Genomic DNA, 21,433 nt, shown 5'->3' with positions numbered 1-21,433 from the left:
AATAAGCAAAGCACATCTAATCTAACTGTAACCTGTACCTCCACCCAAACAGATGAACATGAAGTAGCACAGAAAAAGAAGAAAGACCCAAGAGCCAGGTGTGGTGATTTGTAGAGTTTACCCAACCACACCCATTGGACCCAGTAGCTCCTGAAAGTGCAGAGGCGACCAGTAATTGAAGGCAGCTGATCAGAGATGATGATCTAGTGCCTACAACTGAATAATTTATGTTTTAGTTGCCTCTCAATCCACCTGACGCCCCTTTTCGTCGCCTTTCACGACAAGTAGGGATAGTAAAGGCCAATTTTAACCCGAGCCTCAATGGGGTCATTTACTTTGTGTCTTTCCTCTAATTTTGCCGTTTTAAATATATATGTTTCCACGAAATGTGTGTTTTTGTCCATAAAACATCATTTAATCCTTAATTTGATGCTTCTAAACGTTTTCTCATGTGAAAATTGTGTGGAAAAGTGGGGTCACACATCTTTCTATGATATGATGCATCGTTCAAAAGTTATAAATTTTTCGCCTACTCGGGACGAAATCCAAGATGGCCGCCATAAAAAGCCCATGGGACAATATTTCGCAATGGGAACATCTTAAATATTTTATAGGACACCTTTATGCATTTAAAAAACAAGGTGCCGTTAATTATTCCAGAAGGTGCATGGGAGGCTGATCTGGTTACTCAACTATATCTGACTATGACGCGCCTCCACGCAGTTACAACACACACACACGCAGGGTACGGCAATAAAAATAAAATCCCACCTCCCCCCCCCCCCCCCCCCCCCATTGCCAGCACTTAGCTCTGCCAAAAATGGGCCCTTTTAGGTGGTGGGTGGCTGTTGGAGCTCGATGCCACACAGGTGGGAACTTGGCAAGGTGATGACGGCCGACAAAAAGCCCATGCGTCCAAGCAAGCGTCGAAAAATCCCAGGCGTGAGGCAAGTAGCCAAGACGGCCCTCTTCAGGCTCCTTTGGTGTCTGGGGAAGCACAACAGGGCTCCAACTCCTTGTTGAGTCCAACAATCACATGCCTCCCTAAAATGCTGCACAAAACATTCCCCTCACAAGTGCACAAAAATGGCGAGCTTCTTGTTCGTCTCGACCACCAAGCGCACTCTTCTTCCTCCCACCACAAAAACAAATCGCGTCCCTCAGGGCGTGGCCTGCCGGCCTCTCTCTCCGCCCCCTGATTCTCCACCTCTCGTGGGCAGGGCCTTTTCCTGATAAGGTCCATGGGGCGGGAGTCCGACCGGCTCGTCCTTGGCTTTTGTCAGCGGTAATTGTAATTTAAAGGTTGGGCACAAAAACGCCTGGGAAAATTACAGACGGAAGGCACGCACTCGGGAAAATTATCCTTAAACCCTACCACTAATTAGCACTGCATCACCCTTCATATGACACACAAATAAACAACCTTAAGCTACAGTCTCCCTACTTAATACATTGAAATGCTGCTACCCATCACACAGTTCATGCTACTTCCTATACAGTTCTACCTCTCCTACGGTATTCTTTTATCTACCCCCCATAAATGTAACAATATATATTTATATACATATATATATATATATATATATATATATATATATATATATATATATATACTAGTGGGGTCACCCATGGGAATCCTACGGGCATGGGTGTGTGTGACATTTTGACATCTTCATTTAGTTGCTGCACATTCAGTTTTACAACATGGTCACTGGCAATTCATCAGATCCACAAATAATGTAATCTACGCAATTTATTTACTTCTGATAACATGTGAATGCATGTGCATGCACATGGGAAATACAGTTTGAAATGTGTAATTACATCTCATGTAAAATGTGACTTCAAGAGCTCAAATCCTCTCCTTCTTCGCCCCGATCCCTCCCACATCACGCACACTGCACCGGGGAGTGGATCACCCACACACACACGTGGGGGTGGGTCACACACACACGGGGGAGTGGGTCACACACACATGGGGGAGTGAGTGTGACACACACACACATACACACACACATAGAGGGGGGGCTGGGTCACACACACACACACGGGGGACTAGGTCTCACACACACACACACAGCAGAGTAACAGTCATTGCCTGGTTTCCTTTTCTTGAGTTGTAATCAAAATGTACCTTTGTTTCTTCAAAAAGTAATTTATGATCGAAGACCTGTTGATTCAGTCTTAAAATGAACATCATAGGCCTATCATAGGCCTATGGAGCCTTGACTCTTTTTCATTTTAAAACTTGAATGTATCGAAAACTTTTCGCTTTACAAAGTAAAAATAGATTGAAACCAAACTTTATTAATAAATATCGTATTCCATAGTTAGTTTAAATTTACATTATTTTACATTTTTCAAGTGTATTGGTCGGTTGCGGTTGTTATTCTGTCTGTTTGTTTGTCTGTTCTTTTTTTTTTGCATACAAGATCGAGGCTCATGTAAGAGCTAACATTAATCACAAAAAAAAAAACGTACACACAAAACATACAATAAAGGGAGCGGGAGACAAGATGGGGAGAGAGAGGGCAGTTGTTGTTGTTGTCTTACCCTGCGCATCGTAAGAGGCAACCAAGGGTTGGCGTCAGGAAGGGCATCCGGCCATAAAAACATTGCCTCAAACAGGGAACCATGATTGTCATGGGGCCCGCAAGGCTTACCCCCGCTTTAGCGGGGAAAAATGGCCTCAAAACGATCATTCATTCATTCATTTTCATTCATAGTTAGTTTACATTATTATGTACATTTTTGAAGTACTGTATTGTTTAATTCCATGGTTGGAAAAGAGTGGACTCGCTTTAAACAAACTCTGTATATACACCCCAAGAATATGTAAATATATAATTAGACTTTGGTTTGATCCCGAACTTCAGTATTCAGTCACTGTACTTTTACGAAGTAATAATATAAATAACGAAGTCCTAGGAACGTTCTCTCCTCTCCTTCCCATCTCTCATTTCTCTCTCTCATTCCCCTCTCTCCTTCCCCATGCCCACATCTCATCCAACCAGTCGACACATTCAAAACGGCTGTTGGAATACATTTCGCCGATTTTCTCAACTTCAGCTGAAACTGAGACTTGAATTATCACAGCGACTATGATAGTGAATTACAGTCGAGATAAAGCCTGAATGAACTTTATGTTACAGACCTTCAAAAATGCATTTCGTTCCATAAACGTACATATAGATATCTCGGCATTTTCCCGTCTGTATCATCTTGGGCGGTGTAAGATATATCGAGTCGTGAAAAGCTACGATTATTTAATACATCTCGGCATTTTCCTGTCTGTGTCATCTTGGGCGGTATAAGCTTTATCGAGTCGTAAAAAGCCACGATTATTCAATATGTTGGCATTTTCCCGTCTGTGTCATCTTGGGTGGTGGAAGATATATCGAGTCGTGAAAAGCCGCGATGATTTAATATATCTCGGCAATTTCCCGATTCCTGTGTGTGCATTTATTTTCTCAATTATTGAGGAAACCGAGTTTAAAACCATCGATAAAAACGAAATCAGATGGTGAATTCGAGTTGAGATAAAATCGTGAGGGTGACTCAATGAATGGCCTTTATGTTACAGGCCTTTGAAAATGCATTTTGTTCTATAAACGGTAACTTTCATCGAATTTTATTCCCATTTTATTTTCAACCGAGTCTAAAACCATGTTAGCGACTGTGAAAAATGAAATGAGATATCGAATTAGAATTGAAATAAAACTGTGAGAGAGAGCAAGACACCGCTGGCCTAACAAAAGAGGCCTCAAAGCTATGCGAGTCAACAAAATGGTGGACATTTGTTTTTGAAGCCCCACCCAGACCGGGTGTAGCCACTCCCCTGGCCAGACAGACAGACAGAATCACCTAAAAGTATGCGGACACTCCTAGTTAGTGGATTTGGCTGTTTCAGCCACACCCATTGCTGACAGGTATATATGATCAAACACACAGCCATGCAGTCTCCATAGACAAACATTGGCAGTAGAATGGGCCATACTGAAGAGCTCAGTGACTTTCAACGTGGCACCGACATAGGATGCCACCTTTCCAACAAGTCAGTTTGTCAAATTTCTGCCCTGCTAGAGCTGCCTCAGTCAACTGTAAGTGCTGTTATTGTGAAGTGGAAATGTCTAGGATCAACAACAGCTCTGCCACGAAGTGGTAGGCCACACAAGCTCACAGAACGGGAACGCCGAGTGCTGAAGCACGTAGCTCGTAAAAATCGTCTGTCCGCGGTTGCAACACTCACTACAAAGTTCCAAACTGCCTCTGGAAGCAACGTCAGCACAACAAATGTTCGTCGGCAGCTTCATGAAATGGGTTTCCATGGCCAAGCAGTCGCACACAATAGGGTGTTTCAATTTTCCGAAGTTGCTATTTTCGTGTCACTTTTCTCGTCCCCTTGGTTCTATTCATCTAAGTGACCCGTATGCCAAATTTTAGACAAATTGAATAATATTTAGAGGTTGCACACTTATAGTCTGCACTGCTTATATTCATTGCATTGCACACACATTGCACACACACTGCATTGCACACACTGCTTATATTCATTTCATTGTGTTATGTTCAATGTTTTACAATTCTTTCGATGTCTTATTAATTTTATTTTGCAAAAAATCTTCTTCTTTTTCTTAAATGAACTGGACTAAAATTTCAAAAGTGTGCAGACTGTGCAACCTCTAAATATTACCTGATCTTTCTCAAAATTGGCAGACAACCTTCGCATATAAATAGGAATGAGGGCATGAGCAAAGTCAACAAAAATGTCATATTTTAATTTTAAACCTATAATATTGTTGCGGATATGGGATTTACTAGAGTAGCTCATGGTGGTTGAGTATGCACTTTATTGTACAGACCTAAACTCTTCAGGAATCCACTAATTGAAGGTCCAGGAACAATATTTGGTTGGTAACACATTTGCCACTGACGGCGAAATAGCTGAAATGGCCACACCCCTTTTTGGGCCACGCCCCCTTTTTTGCCGTGACTGTATCTACAGAACCGTTGGACCTAGGAGGTTGCCCGACCACTCAAAATTTGCGCAATGGCCACATTATGGGGGGTCAGTAATACATTTTCATATCCAAAAGTCAATGGTTTTTAAGATAATTGCCAAAAACCGATTTCAACATGTTACGAACTACAATATTATTCGTAATTGTTCCTGTTCCTGTTCCTATTGTTCAATTACTTGATTCCTGAAGAGTCTAGACTAGACTAGAGTCTAGACTAGAGTCAAGACTAGAGTCTAGACTAGAGTCTAGACTAGAATTTAGTCTAGAGTCTAGACTAGAGTCTAGACATGGCTAGAAATTCCGGTCATGGGTGTTTTGTCGTTTCAGCTGTGCGGAGGTGCATGCCTTTGTTCTTCGGGTTTGGCCGGACAAACTATAGCAGATGGGGTACGCTGTTCCTTGAAGATTGCCTGGACCTACAAAGGAAGTTCCCGGGTATCTACAGATGCTTTACAGATGGTGGATGGGTGATGTACCACACTACCCGACAAGGCAGTGCAGTAGGATTTGACATGGCACTCGAGAAGTGTTACAATAAACCCGCCAAGGTTGCTGGAGGTATCATTGGGATGACCAGACAGAAAGAAGCAGTAGCCTTATGGAATCTCCTAAAGCATGAGAAAGATCTTCATGTGGCACAGCTGCTGGAATGGTGCAACTTGGGAGACAAAGATGACAGTGAGCTGAGCCTACACCATGAGTTCAATCCAAGTTCTACGAAGATTGGCCATGTTCGTGCAAAGGCCCTTCTGGATTACATAAAATCCATCAACAATCCGTTCGACGCTGGAATCAGACTTCAGAACATCTCTACTGGAGCTGACATTCCCCAGGAGGTTGTCGACGGATTACTTGAATGCCTGGAAATTGGTGAGAAGAGTTATGAAGAGTTTGTTGAGACCAGATTTCAGGATAAGGAGAAGCACCTACATGATACAATCCCTACCAACCGCAAGACTGTTTTCGTGAAACGTACTTCTACTCCGTTCACAGCGAAGAAATCGATGGCGAAAAAGGATGCAGCGGAAACGGTTAGGTACATTGACTATGCTAGAGAAAGAGGGTACAGCATGCTAGAACTCCTGAAGTATGAATTGACCAGCACATCCCAGTTCCTCACCACTGAATGTAAAGATGGCATCAAATTGAAGAAGCCCGATAAAGCCTCCTTAGCCAGGGAACTTGTCAGTCGCCTTCCACAGGAGACGAGGAATGTAAAGAGTGACGCTCAGATGACAATAGTGGACTTCATGGCACTTGTGCGTAAACTACCGATGAAAAAGATGGGCCTTCACACATTCGGGGAATTGGCTGAGAGTCTTTCCAACAGGATTTTTGCTACAGGCTCCGTGTCCACAAGAATAGACATTATTTTTGATGTTTATCAAAAATCATCAATCAAGCAAATGGAACGGGCACAGCGAAGTTCCTCAGAACAAATCACAATCACCATTGGGTCTGACAATCAGAAACTCCCTGTCGATCTTGATATGTTCTGGAGCTCAATGTTGAACAAAGTTCGGTTGCAGGAGTATGTCTTCAAGTGGATGCTGCAGAATGTCGAGTCGGACAAGGAAATATTCTTTGGAGGAGTATATGGGGGTGAATGCAGGAAACTGTTAGCTGGCACTGAAACACAGATCGCAGAGCTCTCAAGCAACCAAGAAGAAGCCGACGACAGAATCATGTTCCATATTAATGATGGTGTTGTGAAACACGGGGTTCAATCAGTCTTGGTCGACTCGCCTGACACAGATGTCTTTGTCAACCTCATCTTCCACTTCAACACAACCTGGCAACTACAAAAGCTGTACGTGAAGCTTGGTAACCGGAAAACAAAGAAAACTGTACCAGTCCACATGTTGGTTGATCAACTGGACAACGGTTTGGTGTCGTGTCTCCCAGCCATTCATGCTCTCAGCGGTTGCGACAGTACCAGCAAGGTGGGTCCAAAGCTGTCTGGCCTGAAAGCATCCATCGATCTCTCCCTACTGGAAGGGTTTGGTGTAGAAGAACTGTCACCACAGATAACAAGCAATGCTGAAAAGTTCCTTGTGTCTGGATTAAAGAAGACCGACTGTTCCACTTTCGATGAATATCGATGGGAGCAGTACCACAACTCCAAGAAAGAACTGGACTTCAACCAGCTTGTGTGCTGTTCATCAACGCTACGAGAACACATAAAGCGAGCATTTCTTCAGTGTAAGATGTGGTTGCAAGCCCCAACTCCTGCCGTCACCAAACCAGATCCACTCCAGTATGGGTATGAAGCAACGGACGTTGGCATAACACCAGTGATACTGCCAGTATCGTGCAGGCCCGATGACCTGCCTCCTCCATGCAAATGCCCAAGAGCATGTATGAGTACCAAAACGTGCACTTGCAGAGACAGGAATATTAAATGTGTCACGTTTTGTGGCTGTAGTAAAGGCGAAAAGTGTAGAAATCCAAATAAGTAAATTCCAAAATAGGATGATGCAAAAGGTATAAGTGTCATATAATGTTGTGGCCTTGGTGGTATCATACAATTGTAGTTCGTAACATGTTGAAATCGGTTTTTGGCAATTATCTTAAAAACCATTGACTTTTGGATATGAAAATGTATTACTGACCCCCCATAATGTGGCCATTGCGCAAATTTTGAGTGGTCGGGCAACCTCCTAGGTCCAACGGTTCTGTAGATACAGTCACGGCAAAAAAGGGGGCGTGGCCCAAAAAGGGGTATGGCCATTTCAGCTATTTCGCCGTCAGTGGCAAATGTGTTACCAACCAAATATTGTTCCTGGACCTTCAATTAGTGGATTCCTGAAGAGTTTAGGTCTGTACAATAAAGTGCATACTCAACCACCATGAGCTACTAGAGTAATTTACATCCATCCATATCCGCTTGTAAATATTCCCCTATTTCCTCAATACTTCCCAACTATCCCCAATCCCCCATTCCCTAGTCCCATTTTCTGTAAACAACACTCTGTAGACCCGACCTCCCCCTATTTCCCCCATTAAATGTCGTGCCCAGGTTCACCGCATCTCATGTAAGACAACTATAGGACATCTTGCTAGTTATTCTTAGTCTATGTCAGTTAAGGACTCGTTTCCATTAATTCTGACCCTTCGTTGCACCAGAATGTGATTGTATGGCACCGTTAGGAAGTTTAGGACCTCCCAATACCTCCCCGCAGCTCTTCCTCACAGTTCAGCAACAACAACAACAACAACAGCAATGGCAGCGGCGTGCACAGGGAGTGCGCGTCCTCACTCCGGCTTGGTTGGTAGGGGGTGTTGGGAGGGCACGAGGCCTTCCCAACGAGCCGCCATCGAACATGTGCTCGACGGGGTTACCAAATAGGGGCTCCCTGTCAGCTCCTCGTCAAGGGCGGAGCCTGGTAACCCCCGCACCCAATGGAAGCGGCGGACCGGCCCCAGGGCGGCGGAGCCAACCAGCCGAGGGCGTGTCACTCCCCGCTGAGCATGCGCAGGAAGAGGGAGGTGACGTCAGATGCGCGCTGAGCTTGAAGCAAGAGAGACGTCCCTTCCGAGCGCTGTGACACCTCCCTGCATCTCTTGGACCGTGCTTGATCCTGTCCCCGAGCCAAGGTGCACCTTGTGCTATCGACTGCCTGTCCCTTCCTGCCATCAATCCCTGTGTAAGTCAGCCTTGTTCTGTTTGTCTGTGGTCTGTCTGGGATAAGATAAGATTGTATCTAAGTGCCTATCTCTTCTGTGTCTTTTACCTCACTCTACCGTGTAATCTATCCCCTTTTCTCCACCACTGTAATTATACCCTCCTCCGGAGGTCTTGAGAACTGTACCCTTGCGTCGTTTCATCTATCCCAGTCCTTTCCATCATTGATTTAGCATAGCCCGATTTGGTCAACGTCTGGGTGGAATCGGGGTCTAGTCGGGGAATAACTGTTCGGTTGCGGTCATACCAACCGCTCGGTCAAAAATAACATCCAAACCGCGTCCGTAACAATATGAAACACCCAAGCACACATGCCGAAGATCACCATGCTCAAATCCAAGCGTCGGCTGGAGTAGTGTAAAGCTCGCCACCATTGGACTCTGGAGCAGTGGAAACACTTTCTCTGGAGTGATGAATCACGCTTCACCATCTGGCAGTCTGACAGACTAATTTGGGTTTGGCGGGTGCCAGGATAATGCTACATGCCCGAATGCATAGTGCCAACTGTAAAGTTTGGTGGAGGAGGAATAATGGTCTGGGGCTGTTTTTCATGGTTCGGGCTAGGCCCCTTGGTTCCAGTGAAATGATATCTTTATGCTGCAGCATACAATGACATTCTAGACGATTGTGTGCTTCCAACATTGTGGCAACAGTTTGGGGAAGGCCCTTTCCTGTTTCAGCATGACAATTGTCCCATGCACAAAGTGAGGTCGATACAGAAATAGTTTGTCAAGATCGGTGTGGAAGAACTTGACTGGCCTGCACAGAGCCCTGACCTCAACCCCTTCGAACACCTTTGGGATCAATTGGAACTCCGACTGCGAGCCGGGCCTAATCGCCCAACATCAGTGCCCAAACTCACTAATGCTCTTGTGGCTGAATGGAAGCAAATCCCCGCAGCAATGTTTCAACATCTAGTGGAAAGCCTTCCCAGAAGAGTGGAGTCTGTTACAACAGCAAGGGAGGGGGACTAACTCTATGTTAATGCCCATGATTTTGGAGTGAGATGTTCGGGTGTCCACATTATTTTGGTCACGTAGTTTATATATAAATACAGCCAAAGAGATTATGGGCTGGCACTCCAACATCACGGTCTGTCTCTCCTGGATTCTGTGAAATATAAAGCTCACAATATTATTAGAATTTCCCATGATGAGGCTGAAGCACAAGGTCTATTGCTCTCTCACATCGCAGACAGGTCAGTTGTCTGTTTTTTACAGCCTTTCCTCCAATATTGCTCCCTCTCTTCTCTCAATCCACCGACCATCCCCAGCAACACCATCACCATGATGCTTGATGCGATCACACCTCAATTCCTTTGTTCCTTGCTTCTTCCATCGATGGAACCACTTTCCAGAGGCCATTCCTTCTCACTCTTCCATCTAGGGCTTCAAGCAGGGAATGCACACCACCTCGTGTCGTATCATGTCCCATCCTTACCCATGATATTTATTACCTCCAATAACCCTTTTAACTAACCCAACCATCTTACTTGCTAGTTTCAGTATTTATTAGTTTTGTTCAATTATTTCCACACTCAATTTCACCTTATTTTCATCTAGCCAATGTGAACCGATCACTCTTGTATTGAAAGACAATCAATATTCCAGATCGACATGGTTACAACAGACCCACTGGACTAATGTTGCGAAAAATAGCAGTGGACACGTTTGCATCCAAAGGATTGCAGCAGGCAGACTTTTGACTAAATGATAGCTGGAATTTTAGGCTTCGGCAAGAATAATAATTATCATGTTGCAAACTCCCAGCAGTTGAGCACACAGGAGAAAAATGTCATGGGGATGTTGGGATAAAAAAATAGGAAAAGCTAAAGGGTCTATTTGGTATTTTTAAATAAAGGTCTCTGCTCACTCTTCACTCATTTGAGCTCAAACAACATTTTTTAATTGCAGTAAATCACCTAATTGCAGCAAAGTCTAAAGAGCTGTCACGTTCTGGTGAGCGAGGGAAACGACACAGTACAGGGTGTTTATAAAGTCTCTATCTATTTCAGAGAAATAACGGATAACTAAATAGATAGGGAGTTTCTAAATACACTGTATATGACAACACACACATGTTATCAGCTGGATGCAGAAATTCAGATAAATGATAATCTGATTGCTGAAGGATGTGGCTCCTGCCATTGCTTTGTGCTTGGAGGCTGTGTTGTGTTCGCGACCCTAACAGTAACTTTCCCTGGAACTTTCACTCTCCTCCTCTTCCTCCTCCCTTTTACCTCTTCCTGTCGAAGTTGCGTTATTTCCTCGGTTCATCCCAGCTTGGTGACTGGGAGCACTGCGCGAGCTGTATCCCTGCCTGGAAATGGGAGTCTTGCGTGGAATGGTGAGACCGATAGCCTGTCTGTGTGCTTTTGGAATGCTGAGAGCGATGTGGCGCCCCGAGTTTAATAAAAGCGCTCCCAACAAAGTGACATCGATGTACGTGCTTGTTTAACGGTGTGGTTCGCGCTCAGGGCAAACTCATTTTTCAATAGGAAGCCACATCTCCATCCAAACGGGCTGTGCGTCGATTCCGAAGTTTAATATGGTATTGAATGTTGTTGAGACCACTATGGTGTACGGTATTTATTTTTAAGATTTGATGGGATGGCCACTTCCGCTGGATGATTTCACCATTCTGCGGCTATCCGAGCATCCTCGGCTTTGGCGGCGCATTGTATACAGGGGTTGCATTCTTTCCCTGGTTCATCCCAGCCATTGATAGCCATTGTTGGAAGTGCTGCATGAGCCTCATGCTTTGTGCATTCCGAATTATAAACGAGCTTGGTCTTCCCTTACCCCGTAAAGCCACCACCCATATAACCTCCATGGTCCTGGACCTGGTTATATGTTCAGTATCCTCAATGTCCACACTAGGGGGCTCTCTGGCTGATTGCCTACCACTACTATTACATCTTGGCCACTATTAATCTCACCTATTTGTGAAGTCAACCAGGAAAGGTTTTCTGGGCCTAAGTCTTTGACTAACGATATGGCCAGGCCTGGCGTTCGACTGAAGGTGGCAGGAATTTCAAAAAAAAATTCCGGCTCTCCTATACAATAGCTCTCCTATTCTTTATGAATGTTGCCGTGGAATCTTAGACATCCACCATACTAATACCAACAGATGTCACAGCCATGATTTAAGAAATAGTTGTCGAAAATGTCATGGTTTACTCCGCATCAATGGAAGATGGATAGCCATGCGGTCCATCTGAATTCTGGGAAAACAAATCATTTAAGCAGAATGAATCTGTAGGAACCAAACAACATCATGCAAACATGCATGTTTGGTGGAGTCATCATGCAAACAACATCATGCAAACATGCATGTTTGGTGGGGTCAGCTATGTGAGGTGGAGTAATATTGAGAATGTCCAACCTGAATGTTTTACATTTGAATGCTTGGGTTATGTTCAAGGAATATGTATCAAGGGGTTGTCGAAGTCGAGGTTTGTGCAGCTCTTTTAAGCAGATGATGATGAAATACCTTTAGCTCAGAATGATAATACCTTCTGAGGAACAAAACATGTACTTCACATGTGTGTTGACCATCACAGTATCAGACATCAATATGATTGATGAACTTTGTGACGTGTTAAATATCAAACCCATCAGTTAAAAATATTACAAAGTTCCTCAATTAGGATCCTCAGTGATAGGTCAGTTTTTCCACATCCATCCCCTGGTTAGTGTCACAACAGGCAATACAGGTAACAAGTATCACATCGCTGGGAATACATGCCGAATGTATGTTGGTACCAGGTCCCTCCCCTTGCAAGAAATTGCCGAAACCTCCCTCGACCGATGCAGTATTTCCGAATTTGGTCATGGTACCAATGCACAATTGCCTATCATTTTCAAAAGGCACTGCGGCACAGTCTTTAATGTCCCAAGTCAGGCCAAGTCAGCAATTAAAATATCCACCTGCTTCCGGTAACGTGTATCCGGTACTGCCTGTTCATGGTCGGGTCATTGGCAACATCCTCTGCCTAAGGGAGGAGGGTGCCTAGACACCCAGTAGGACTAAAAACAAACCTACTACTTAAGGGCGGCTCCTGGGATGGGAAAACCGGCCATCTAGGATGTTTTAGTTAGAAGGTTCTAGACAGGAACTGCCCAGGACTTAGGAGCATGAAAGTGGTGCCCGGAACCATCCTACACTCCCCGTGCACGTCAGGATTGCTGGTCTTGTTTTCTGTCTCACACAAACTAAGCTACTGGACTTGCTTTAATTTATCTTTCCATTTACACCACACACTTATCCTACTCATTTTCACTCCATATCTTTACATTGTTTCTCTTTCCTTTAAACCACTAAGTACAAATATGGAAAAGTCCAACAAGTTTGTGGCCTCTAGTTCCCCACATTATGGGGTGCGAAGAATCTCCAAAGGAAGAGTAACAACCCCTCCTCTTCTTTCACTTATCGGTCTTTATGGTCTTTCGCTAAAAGTATCTCCGACAACTTCTGTTGCTCTTCCTTTCCTTCACTTTTCTGTTCCGATGTTACTATAGCTGTCTCTCTGTCTGATAAAGCAACTCTTTTGATTCCCTTTTCTCCTATAATTACACATTGGATGACACTAACATTCCAACACCCCCTGATGCACCCATTAGCAATCATACGCCTCTCCCTATTTCCATGCAGTCAAAAAAGTAGTTCTCTCTCTGGACACAAGCAAAGTTTACAGACAAGATGGCATTCCTCCTCATATCTTGAAGGAGTGTGCCTCTGTACTGGCACCTGTGATTGGTCTTTTATTTCTCTTCTGTTTTAAAAATCAAGAGTTTCCCTTTCCCAGGAAACAGGCATTGTTACATCCAATTCTAAAAAGGGTGATTGTTGATTGTTCAAACCCTTCCAACTACCGTCCTATTGCTCAGACTTTGACTGTTTCCAAAGTCTTTGAACATCTTCTCAATTGTCCTTTCCTCGAGCATCTTGAATCTCAGTCTTCTCTCTGACAATCAGTATGGCTTTCACAAGGCGACATCTACTGGTGATGGCCTTTCTTATATTAGGAATATCTGGTCTTCTTCTCTGAGACTTCAGGGAATCTTTTGTTGTCGCCTTTCATACCTCAATATATTTTGACAGTGTTTGGCATCAGGGCCATCCAAGCTCATCTCTTTTAGCTTTCCTTCTTCACTCTGCTCTCTCATAGCCAACTTTATTTTCCACCATTCTATCTCAACAATTGCTGATGGTTCAACATCTCCCTCCTTTCCTACCAACAGCTGTGTCCCTCAGGGTTCTGTCCTGTCTTATACGCTCTTTCTTCTTTTTATCAATGATCTTGGAGGATTGGAGGTCACGTCTCTTCAAAGATGTTCATGCGCGCACGCTTTCGAAGTTAAGTAACTTTTCACAATTGTGTTTTGTTTTTGTCGAAACAGTATCTTTCATTCGGTGTGTGTAACTATTGGTGTGTCTTTAATAGTATTCTTGGTGTTGGTTTTTCATACCTGTGTACAGAATCGTCGGTTAGTTCGTGTCGCGTATTCTGAGGCCTAGTGTAGTACTAGTAGGCTACCGTGTCTGACCTTAGCTCGAGGCTTTGTTTCTGTCTCAGCGGTTCTTTGATTGTGCTCACAATTACTTTCGGTCTCTATTTTTCACGTTCACGTTCGGTCTGTTTCTGTTTTCATCTCAACTCAAAAAAAAAAAAAAAAATTCCCTTCTCTGTTCTTATCCGTTAATCGTTCTTATTTGTTCGTTCGTTCTTCGACCACATTGTTCGTGATTATGTGTTCACGTCGTTAAAAAATGTTTCAACTGTCCCCTGAAGAACTGTATTCTGTCATATACTATAACACCTTTTTCTTCTTCTTCGATAAAAGGATGCTTTTGACTTGCTCACCAAATCAATTCATTCCAAAAATTTTTTTCCATCTCTTACAGTTATAGTGCCTCTTTCATACATTCCCTAAACTCTCCAGAACTCCACCCATCCTTCAGCGTCCTCAAACGTATTTTTGACTCGAAGGTCTCAAGAAACTCATTTTGCAATAAATGTTCGTTTCCCATTAATCATACATTTTTCAAAATCCAATCTCACCCCTCCCCTCCAAATCTTCCCCATCACCCCTTCCCTCCAAAACTTCCCCATCACCCCTTCCCTCAAAAACTTCCCCATCACCCCTCCCATTCAAAACTTCCCCATCACCCCTCCACTCCAAATCCACCCCCTTGCCCCTCCCCTCCAAATCTTCCCCATCACCCATCTCTTTCAAATATTCCCCCTTGCCCCTCCCCTCCAAATATTCCCCATCACCCATCCCTTTCAAATCTTCCCCCTTGCCCCTCCCCTCCAAATCTTCCCCATCACCCCTTCCCTCCAAAACTTCCCCATCACCCCTCCTCTCCAAAACTTCCCCATCACCCCTCCCCTCTAAATCTACCCCCTTGCCCCTCCCCTCCAAATCATCCCCATCACCCATCTCTTTCAAATCTTCCCCCTTGACCCTCCCCTCCTAATCTTCCCCATCACCCATCCCTTTCAGATCTCCCCCCTTGCCCCTTCCCTCCTAAACTCCCCCCACACCCCTCCCCTCCGAGACTCTACCTCACTCCTCCCCTCCGAGACTCCCCTCTCACCCCTCCTCCTCAAAGCGTCCTCCCCACTTCTTCCCCCTTCCAACTTTCACCTTCATCTCCCTCAACCTTCTGCCTCACTCTTCCCCCTCCTCAAATAACACCTCACTGCGCCTCACCCAATCACCATCAAACCTTTTGTCCGCCCCATTCTTCCCTTTCTCCAAGCTATTCTGAAATCTCTGACACACCTTCAACAACTCTCCCTACCTCTTCCTCCTCTTCCACATCTTACCCTACCGCTCCCCCCCCACCCCTGTTCTGTATCCGATGCTCCCCCTTCCTCTTCTTTAACAGTATGGACCTCAAACATCCGGGGCCTTCGCTCAAACTTGACTGATCTCTCCATACAGGTTGCTTCTGACAAACCAGACGTGATCTGCTTAACAGAAACTTTCCTCCTTCATGATGTCTCTGATTCCATAGTATCTCTCCCAGGTTACTCCCTCCTCCGGTATGATAGACCTGAGCCTCGTTCTGGAGGGGGGGTTGCTATCTTTATAAAAAAACCTCTCTTCCTCACTCGCCCTGCACTGCCCTCTCTCCACCTCACCCCCAGGAATACCTTTGGCTACGGCTTCCCCTTCGCTCCCACCTTTTGTTCATATGTGTGTTGTGCCGTCCACCAAACAGTGATGACTCCATCTACATCTCACTGTCTGATAATATGGACCAACTTCTATCTACCCATCCCAACTCTCTCTTCCTCATATGTGGTGATTTCAATTGTCACCATGCCAGTTGGCTGGGTGTGGGTACCTCTCTCACCAGCCATGGCTCTTCAGCAAAGGACTTCTGTGATTCACTGGGACTGACACAATCTGTCAATTTCCCGACCCGGATCTCAGTCAATGGAGCATCTTCTCTTCTGGACTTGGTTATGACTAATTTCCCTGAAAATGTCTGCTGCTCTTCTGCTCCAATCGGCTCATCTGATCATGTGCTTGTTAAAGTGGACATCTCTCTGACCATTCTCAAAGAGCCTCCTCAGCGTCGACGAGTCTGGCATTTCACTCAGGCCAACTGGCACAGTCTTCAAGCAGCCATCAATCATCTGGACTGGTCTCCCATCTCTACCGCCTCTGACATCAACTCATCCTGGGAATTCTTCCAAAGTAAATTGCTTTCTCTCATGCACAGATTTATCCCATCTCGTCTTCAGTTGTCATACCCTTCCTCCCATCCATGGTACACGGAATCTTGTGGTGAGGCTATTTCCCAGAAACAACTTGCTTTCGTCTCCTGGAAAGCAAATCCAAATGAAGAAAATCTCATTTCCTTTCACAAAGCCCGAAGCAAGAGTGTGTCCACCCTCAGGAGAGCCAGGAAACAATATCTCTCCGTTCTCAGGACAGAACTCTCTTATCTGTCTCCCTCTTCCAAATCCTGGTGGCGTCTGGTCAAATCTGTTTCTGGTGTTTGTTCCCCCTCCATCCCCTCCCTCACCTCAAACGGCCACACGGCTGACTCCGCACGTGAAAAAGCTGAATGCCTCAACTCTGTGTTTGCCTCTAAATCTTGTGTCCAAAACCCATCCCTCTCTGTACCCACCGTACCCAGTCATACCCAGCTACTCGTGGATTCTGTGTCCTTTCCTCCTGACAAGGTGGAAAAGTTTCTGTCAACCCTCGACTCTGATTCTGCAACTGGACCTGACGGCATCAGCCCACGGGTCCTAAAATCCTGTTCTTCCGCTCTTTCACTCCCTCTCTCTGTTCTCTTCACCCTCTCTTTTGCTCAAGGTCATCTGCCATCTGCTTGGAAATCTGCCAACATCACCGCTTTGCACAAAAAAGGTGCAAAAACAGATCCCAGCAACTACAGACCAATCAGCCTTCTCCCAATTATCAGCAAAGTCATGGAATCCATCATTGCTTTAGATATGAAATCTTTCCTCTTCTCCAATGGCTTGATCTCTGATCATCAATTTGGTTTCAGACCTGGTCACTCTACTCTGGACATGCTGCTTCTGCTTTCTCAACAATGGATGGAGGTCCTCAATGCCAAACAGGAAATTAGACCTGTCTCCCTTGACATATCACGTGCCTTCGATACGGTCTGGCACCCAGCTCTGCTCACCAAACTCTCCTCTTTTGGTATCCATGGAAATCTCCACGCATGGCTGGCGGACTTCCTCTCTAGTCGTAGTCAATGTGTGGCCCTGAATGGGTTTCTCTCATCTCCTCTTCCTGTTCAGGCTGGAGTTCCCCAAGGCAGTGTTCTGGGCCCTATGCTTTTTCTGGTCTTCATCAATGATCTCTCTGACTCTCTTGAAAATCCTCTCTATCTCTTTGCTGATGACTCTACTCTCTGTCGCTCCATTCTTCGTCCCTCAGATCGGCAGTCTGCAGCCTCCTCACTCTCTGCAGACCTGGACAAAATCACAGACTGGGCAAACAAGTGGAACATGTCTTTCAATCCTGACAAATCTCACACTGTTACGATGTCTCTCCGAAAAGACCGACTGGAAAACCCTCCAATCTACTTTCTCAACAATCGTCTCCAAGAAGTTCTGTCCCTCAAGCTTTTGGGTCTCACTATCTGCCGTGATCTTTCTTGGGAAAACCACATTTCCAAGCTGGCCACCAAAGCCAGTCGCCGACTGGGCATCCTCCGTCGTGCGAAGTCCTTCCTTGGCACACCTGAGCTCCTCACCACATACAAGGCTTTCATCCGCAGCTCAATGGAATACTGCTCTCCCCTCTGGGCTGGTGCTCCTGCCTCACACCTAGCTCGTCTTCAAGCTGTTGAAACCAAAGCATTCAGAATCATTGGAATCTCCCGCGATGAAGCTAACTCCAAGGGCCTCTCACTCACTCACCGCAGGCAGGTTGGTGGTCTTTCCGTCTTCTACCGACTCCTCTCTGGCCTTGCCCCCCCAGCGCTTTCTAGGCTCTGTCCTGCAAATATTCCTACAGGTCGCACAAGATCTGCCTGCAACACTCTTATGGTTAAACTGCCAAAATCAAGACTCTCTGCTCACCTTCACTCCTTCATTCCTCTTTTCTCCCACCTCTGGAACAAACTCCCTCACTCTCTTCAATCCCACTCCACCCTCCAGGTCTTTAAAACAGCTGTTCACCACCATCTCTTATCTTCCCCCATCCAAAACCTTAATCTTTTCTACCCCCGCTAATTTCACCCCAATTCCACTTTTTTGAAATACCAACTTCTGTCCTGGAAGTCCTTGGTGTCCTTGTGTTCTATACTTCTCCTACCCCCCAACCCCCTTCCCACGCCTCCTCCCCCCCAAGCCTTCTCCCTCCCACACATCTCCCTGCTCTCAAATGTTGTGTGCTCTCAAGTGTTTGTGTGCTTCTCCTTCTCTCCCCATCTTGTCTTCCGCTCCCTCTTTTTATATATTTTGTTTGTCTGGTTGATTTGTTTGTGAAGTAAATCTTAGCTCTTTCACGAGCCTCGATTCAGTATACAAAAAAAAAAAAAAAAAATCTGCTTTCTTCAACAAGTAACCAAATGCATTTCTATGCTGATTACTCAACATTATATTCTTCGACCTTTTTCACATCCGCTTCATCTCTTGCTCAAACTACATCTCGTTTTATCACAAGTACTCGATAAATTCAGATTTGGACAAGATTTCTCAGTTGGGCAAATGTCATCAACTTACATTTAATGCTTCTAAAACTCAATTTCTTCCCATTTCTCTTTTTAAAACTCCTCTCAACTTTCCCATAGGTCATTGCGTCAGCGGTACAGCCGCTCCCTCAGCCAATGATGCTACCCCGCAGCCTTGTGTTGCACACGAATGAAGACAAACTTTCCCATCTCCTCTGAAGGCTCCACAATTTTACCACTCACTACGATAAACATACTTAGTCTAACTGTAATATAATTACGCCGCAATAGTGGCTCTCTTTCCTATTTCTGGAGCTATTACTTCGGTTTCTGCTCCTGAGAGCAGGCTGCTTGTATACCTCCACCATTAGCTAGACCACAAAATACTCAGCAAGCCACTACGTCACGTGATTATTGAGTGGCTGTTGGCAATTCAAGGATGGGCCATTATGTTTGTTTCTTTCCCTTCATCGATAAGATCTGGAATTATTGTCCCCCGTCGCACCGTGGAGAGAAAGGGGGACTATGGTTTTCCCCTCCGTCCGTGCATGCGGGCGTGCGTGCGAACGTGGGTGCGTGCGTGCGTAAGCGAAGGACTGAATTCTAATTTGGTGTGTGGGTACAACCCACGTCAAAATCCAAGATGGCCGCCGCCAAGTATGTCTGACGCCATGTATGTCTGAACCTTGTGAGCGGAATATCTTTTAAAAATAAACGAACTACTTACTTATAATCTGGTGTGTGGGTGTATCCAGGAATAAGGAAGAATGCTATTGAAAATTGGGTCGCCACGTCCAAATCCAAGATGGCCGCCACCATATATATGTATGAACATTGTGAGTGGAATATCTTTTAAAAATAAACGAACTACTAACTTATAATCTGGTGTGTGGGTGTATCCAGGAATAAGGAAGAACGCCATTGAAAATTGGGTCGCCACGTCCAAATCCAAGATGGCCGGCACCATATATATGTATGAACATTGTGAGTGGAATATCTTGAAAAATAAACGAACTAATAACTTCTAATCTGGTGTGTGGGTGTATCTACGCATAAGGAAGAACGCTATTGAAAATTGGGTCGCCACGTCAAAATCCAAGATGGCCGCCTTGCGTCTTCCACTTTGTCAACTCACATCACTTCACCGACGGGGGAGCTAGGCGTAACGCTTGTTTACCTTCTAATACCTTTCCCAACAGTTATAACCGGCTCCTTTTCAAAATGCAAATTTCCAGTTCCTCAAAAACTCTTGCAGTATTTTTCCTTCTCTTCATTTCTCTATTTCTTCAGTTCTTTTTTTTTTGTTGTTTCATCTAAGGCCTGGTATTCTGATGCTACATCCTCCATGCGCAACATCAGGTCAACACTTTTCATCAGCATCTCAGATCATCCCCCATCCAAAACTATGGTATTTTCTATCCCTGTTAACTTCCCCCCCCCCCCTCCCTTCCCCCCAACCCCAATCTCACCTCCTTCCAAATTTCCAGTTTATCCTTCCTGAGAATTTGCTTCTGTATCAATCTTGCCAACCCCATGCATCATCTCCTACCCGGTTTTCCTCCCCACGTCACTTATTTATCCAAGTCTCCCTCTATCTTGTCCTTCAACTCTGCTGTTGGTGTTTCTTCCCCCTCATTTTAATACTGTTCCGTTTTTTTCTCCGTACACAAGGTATCGACTCACTGCGCACTGAGGGTATTCCGTATTCCTGCTCTAACCTACAGGGGGCACTGCATCAGTGGCACAGCCACACACCCAGCAATGATGCAACTAGCATCCACAGGCTGCATACGAAATGAATGAACACACATCGTTAACTGTGTATTACACAGCATCAGACAGGAAGCAGGACAAAAAAACAGCCAAATTAAACTGAACAAAATAAACAACCTTTAGGCCCATTGCATCACATCAACGGTGGCGTCCATTAATTTTACCTGTGCAGTAGATTGGAAATATTTAAATAATTTATTAAGCCAAAGTTATCGCCCCATACAAATCCTTTACCCCTACAACATTACCCCCCCCCCCCCCCCCCCCGTAAGTGAAAGAGGGACAATTCCTGCCAATATCCATTTATATCCTCCATAAATGCCTAATTTTGAGGATGTTGAACTTGTTATACAAACTCTGTAAGGAACCTCAACAACTGTAATTAAAAACAATTTCACACCATTATCATTGCAATTATGTGGGTGGAAGTGGATTACCTAAAACTTTAATGAAGTCGTTTCTAAACCCTCCACTGTAGTATTCCAACAAAGTACACGTTATAATGAATCTTGATATGCAGGAGAATTTCCTTGATGTACTGTATTGGGATCTTGTTTGGTGACCCCATAAGTGTGAAACTGTCATTTAATATGCGATGGTAGCTCGGCCACCACCTTTAAATACTTAGGTACTTTGTGGTTTTCTTTACCATTTTCATTAGATACTTCGTGCGTATGCACAACATAATGATGTTTCTTAATTCAATCACTTTTCATGTCATCCCCCATCCATACCCGTAATATTTTCTACTCCCATTAACCCAACATTGCAGATTACT

The 21,433-nt window shown here is 44.8% G+C and overlaps 1 protein-coding gene across 1 annotated transcript in view; it reads left to right on the top strand.

Annotated features, from left to right (window-relative positions):
* The first annotated feature begins 10,795 nt into the window (after window positions 1–10,795).
* CNTFR (ciliary neurotrophic factor receptor) overlaps window positions 10,796–21,433 on the top strand; it is an 88,097-nt gene continuing 77,459 nt past the window's right edge. The window contains exon 1 of the mRNA XM_068106805.2: window positions 10,796–11,052. Coding sequence (XP_067962906.1) covers window positions 11,032–11,052 — 21 coding nt within the window. The 5' untranslated portion in view covers window positions 10,796–11,031. The remainder of the gene's footprint in view (window positions 11,053–21,433) is intronic.

This window comes from Myxine glutinosa, chromosome 2, assembly GCF_964187855.1.
Source record: "Myxine glutinosa chromosome 2, kmMyxGlut1.1, whole genome shotgun sequence".
NCBI classification, from domain to species: domain Eukaryota; kingdom Metazoa; phylum Chordata; class Myxini; order Myxiniformes; family Myxinidae; genus Myxine; species Myxine glutinosa.
Note: the sequence above shows the minus strand (reverse complement) of the source record. Positions and strands in the feature narration are given on the sequence as shown.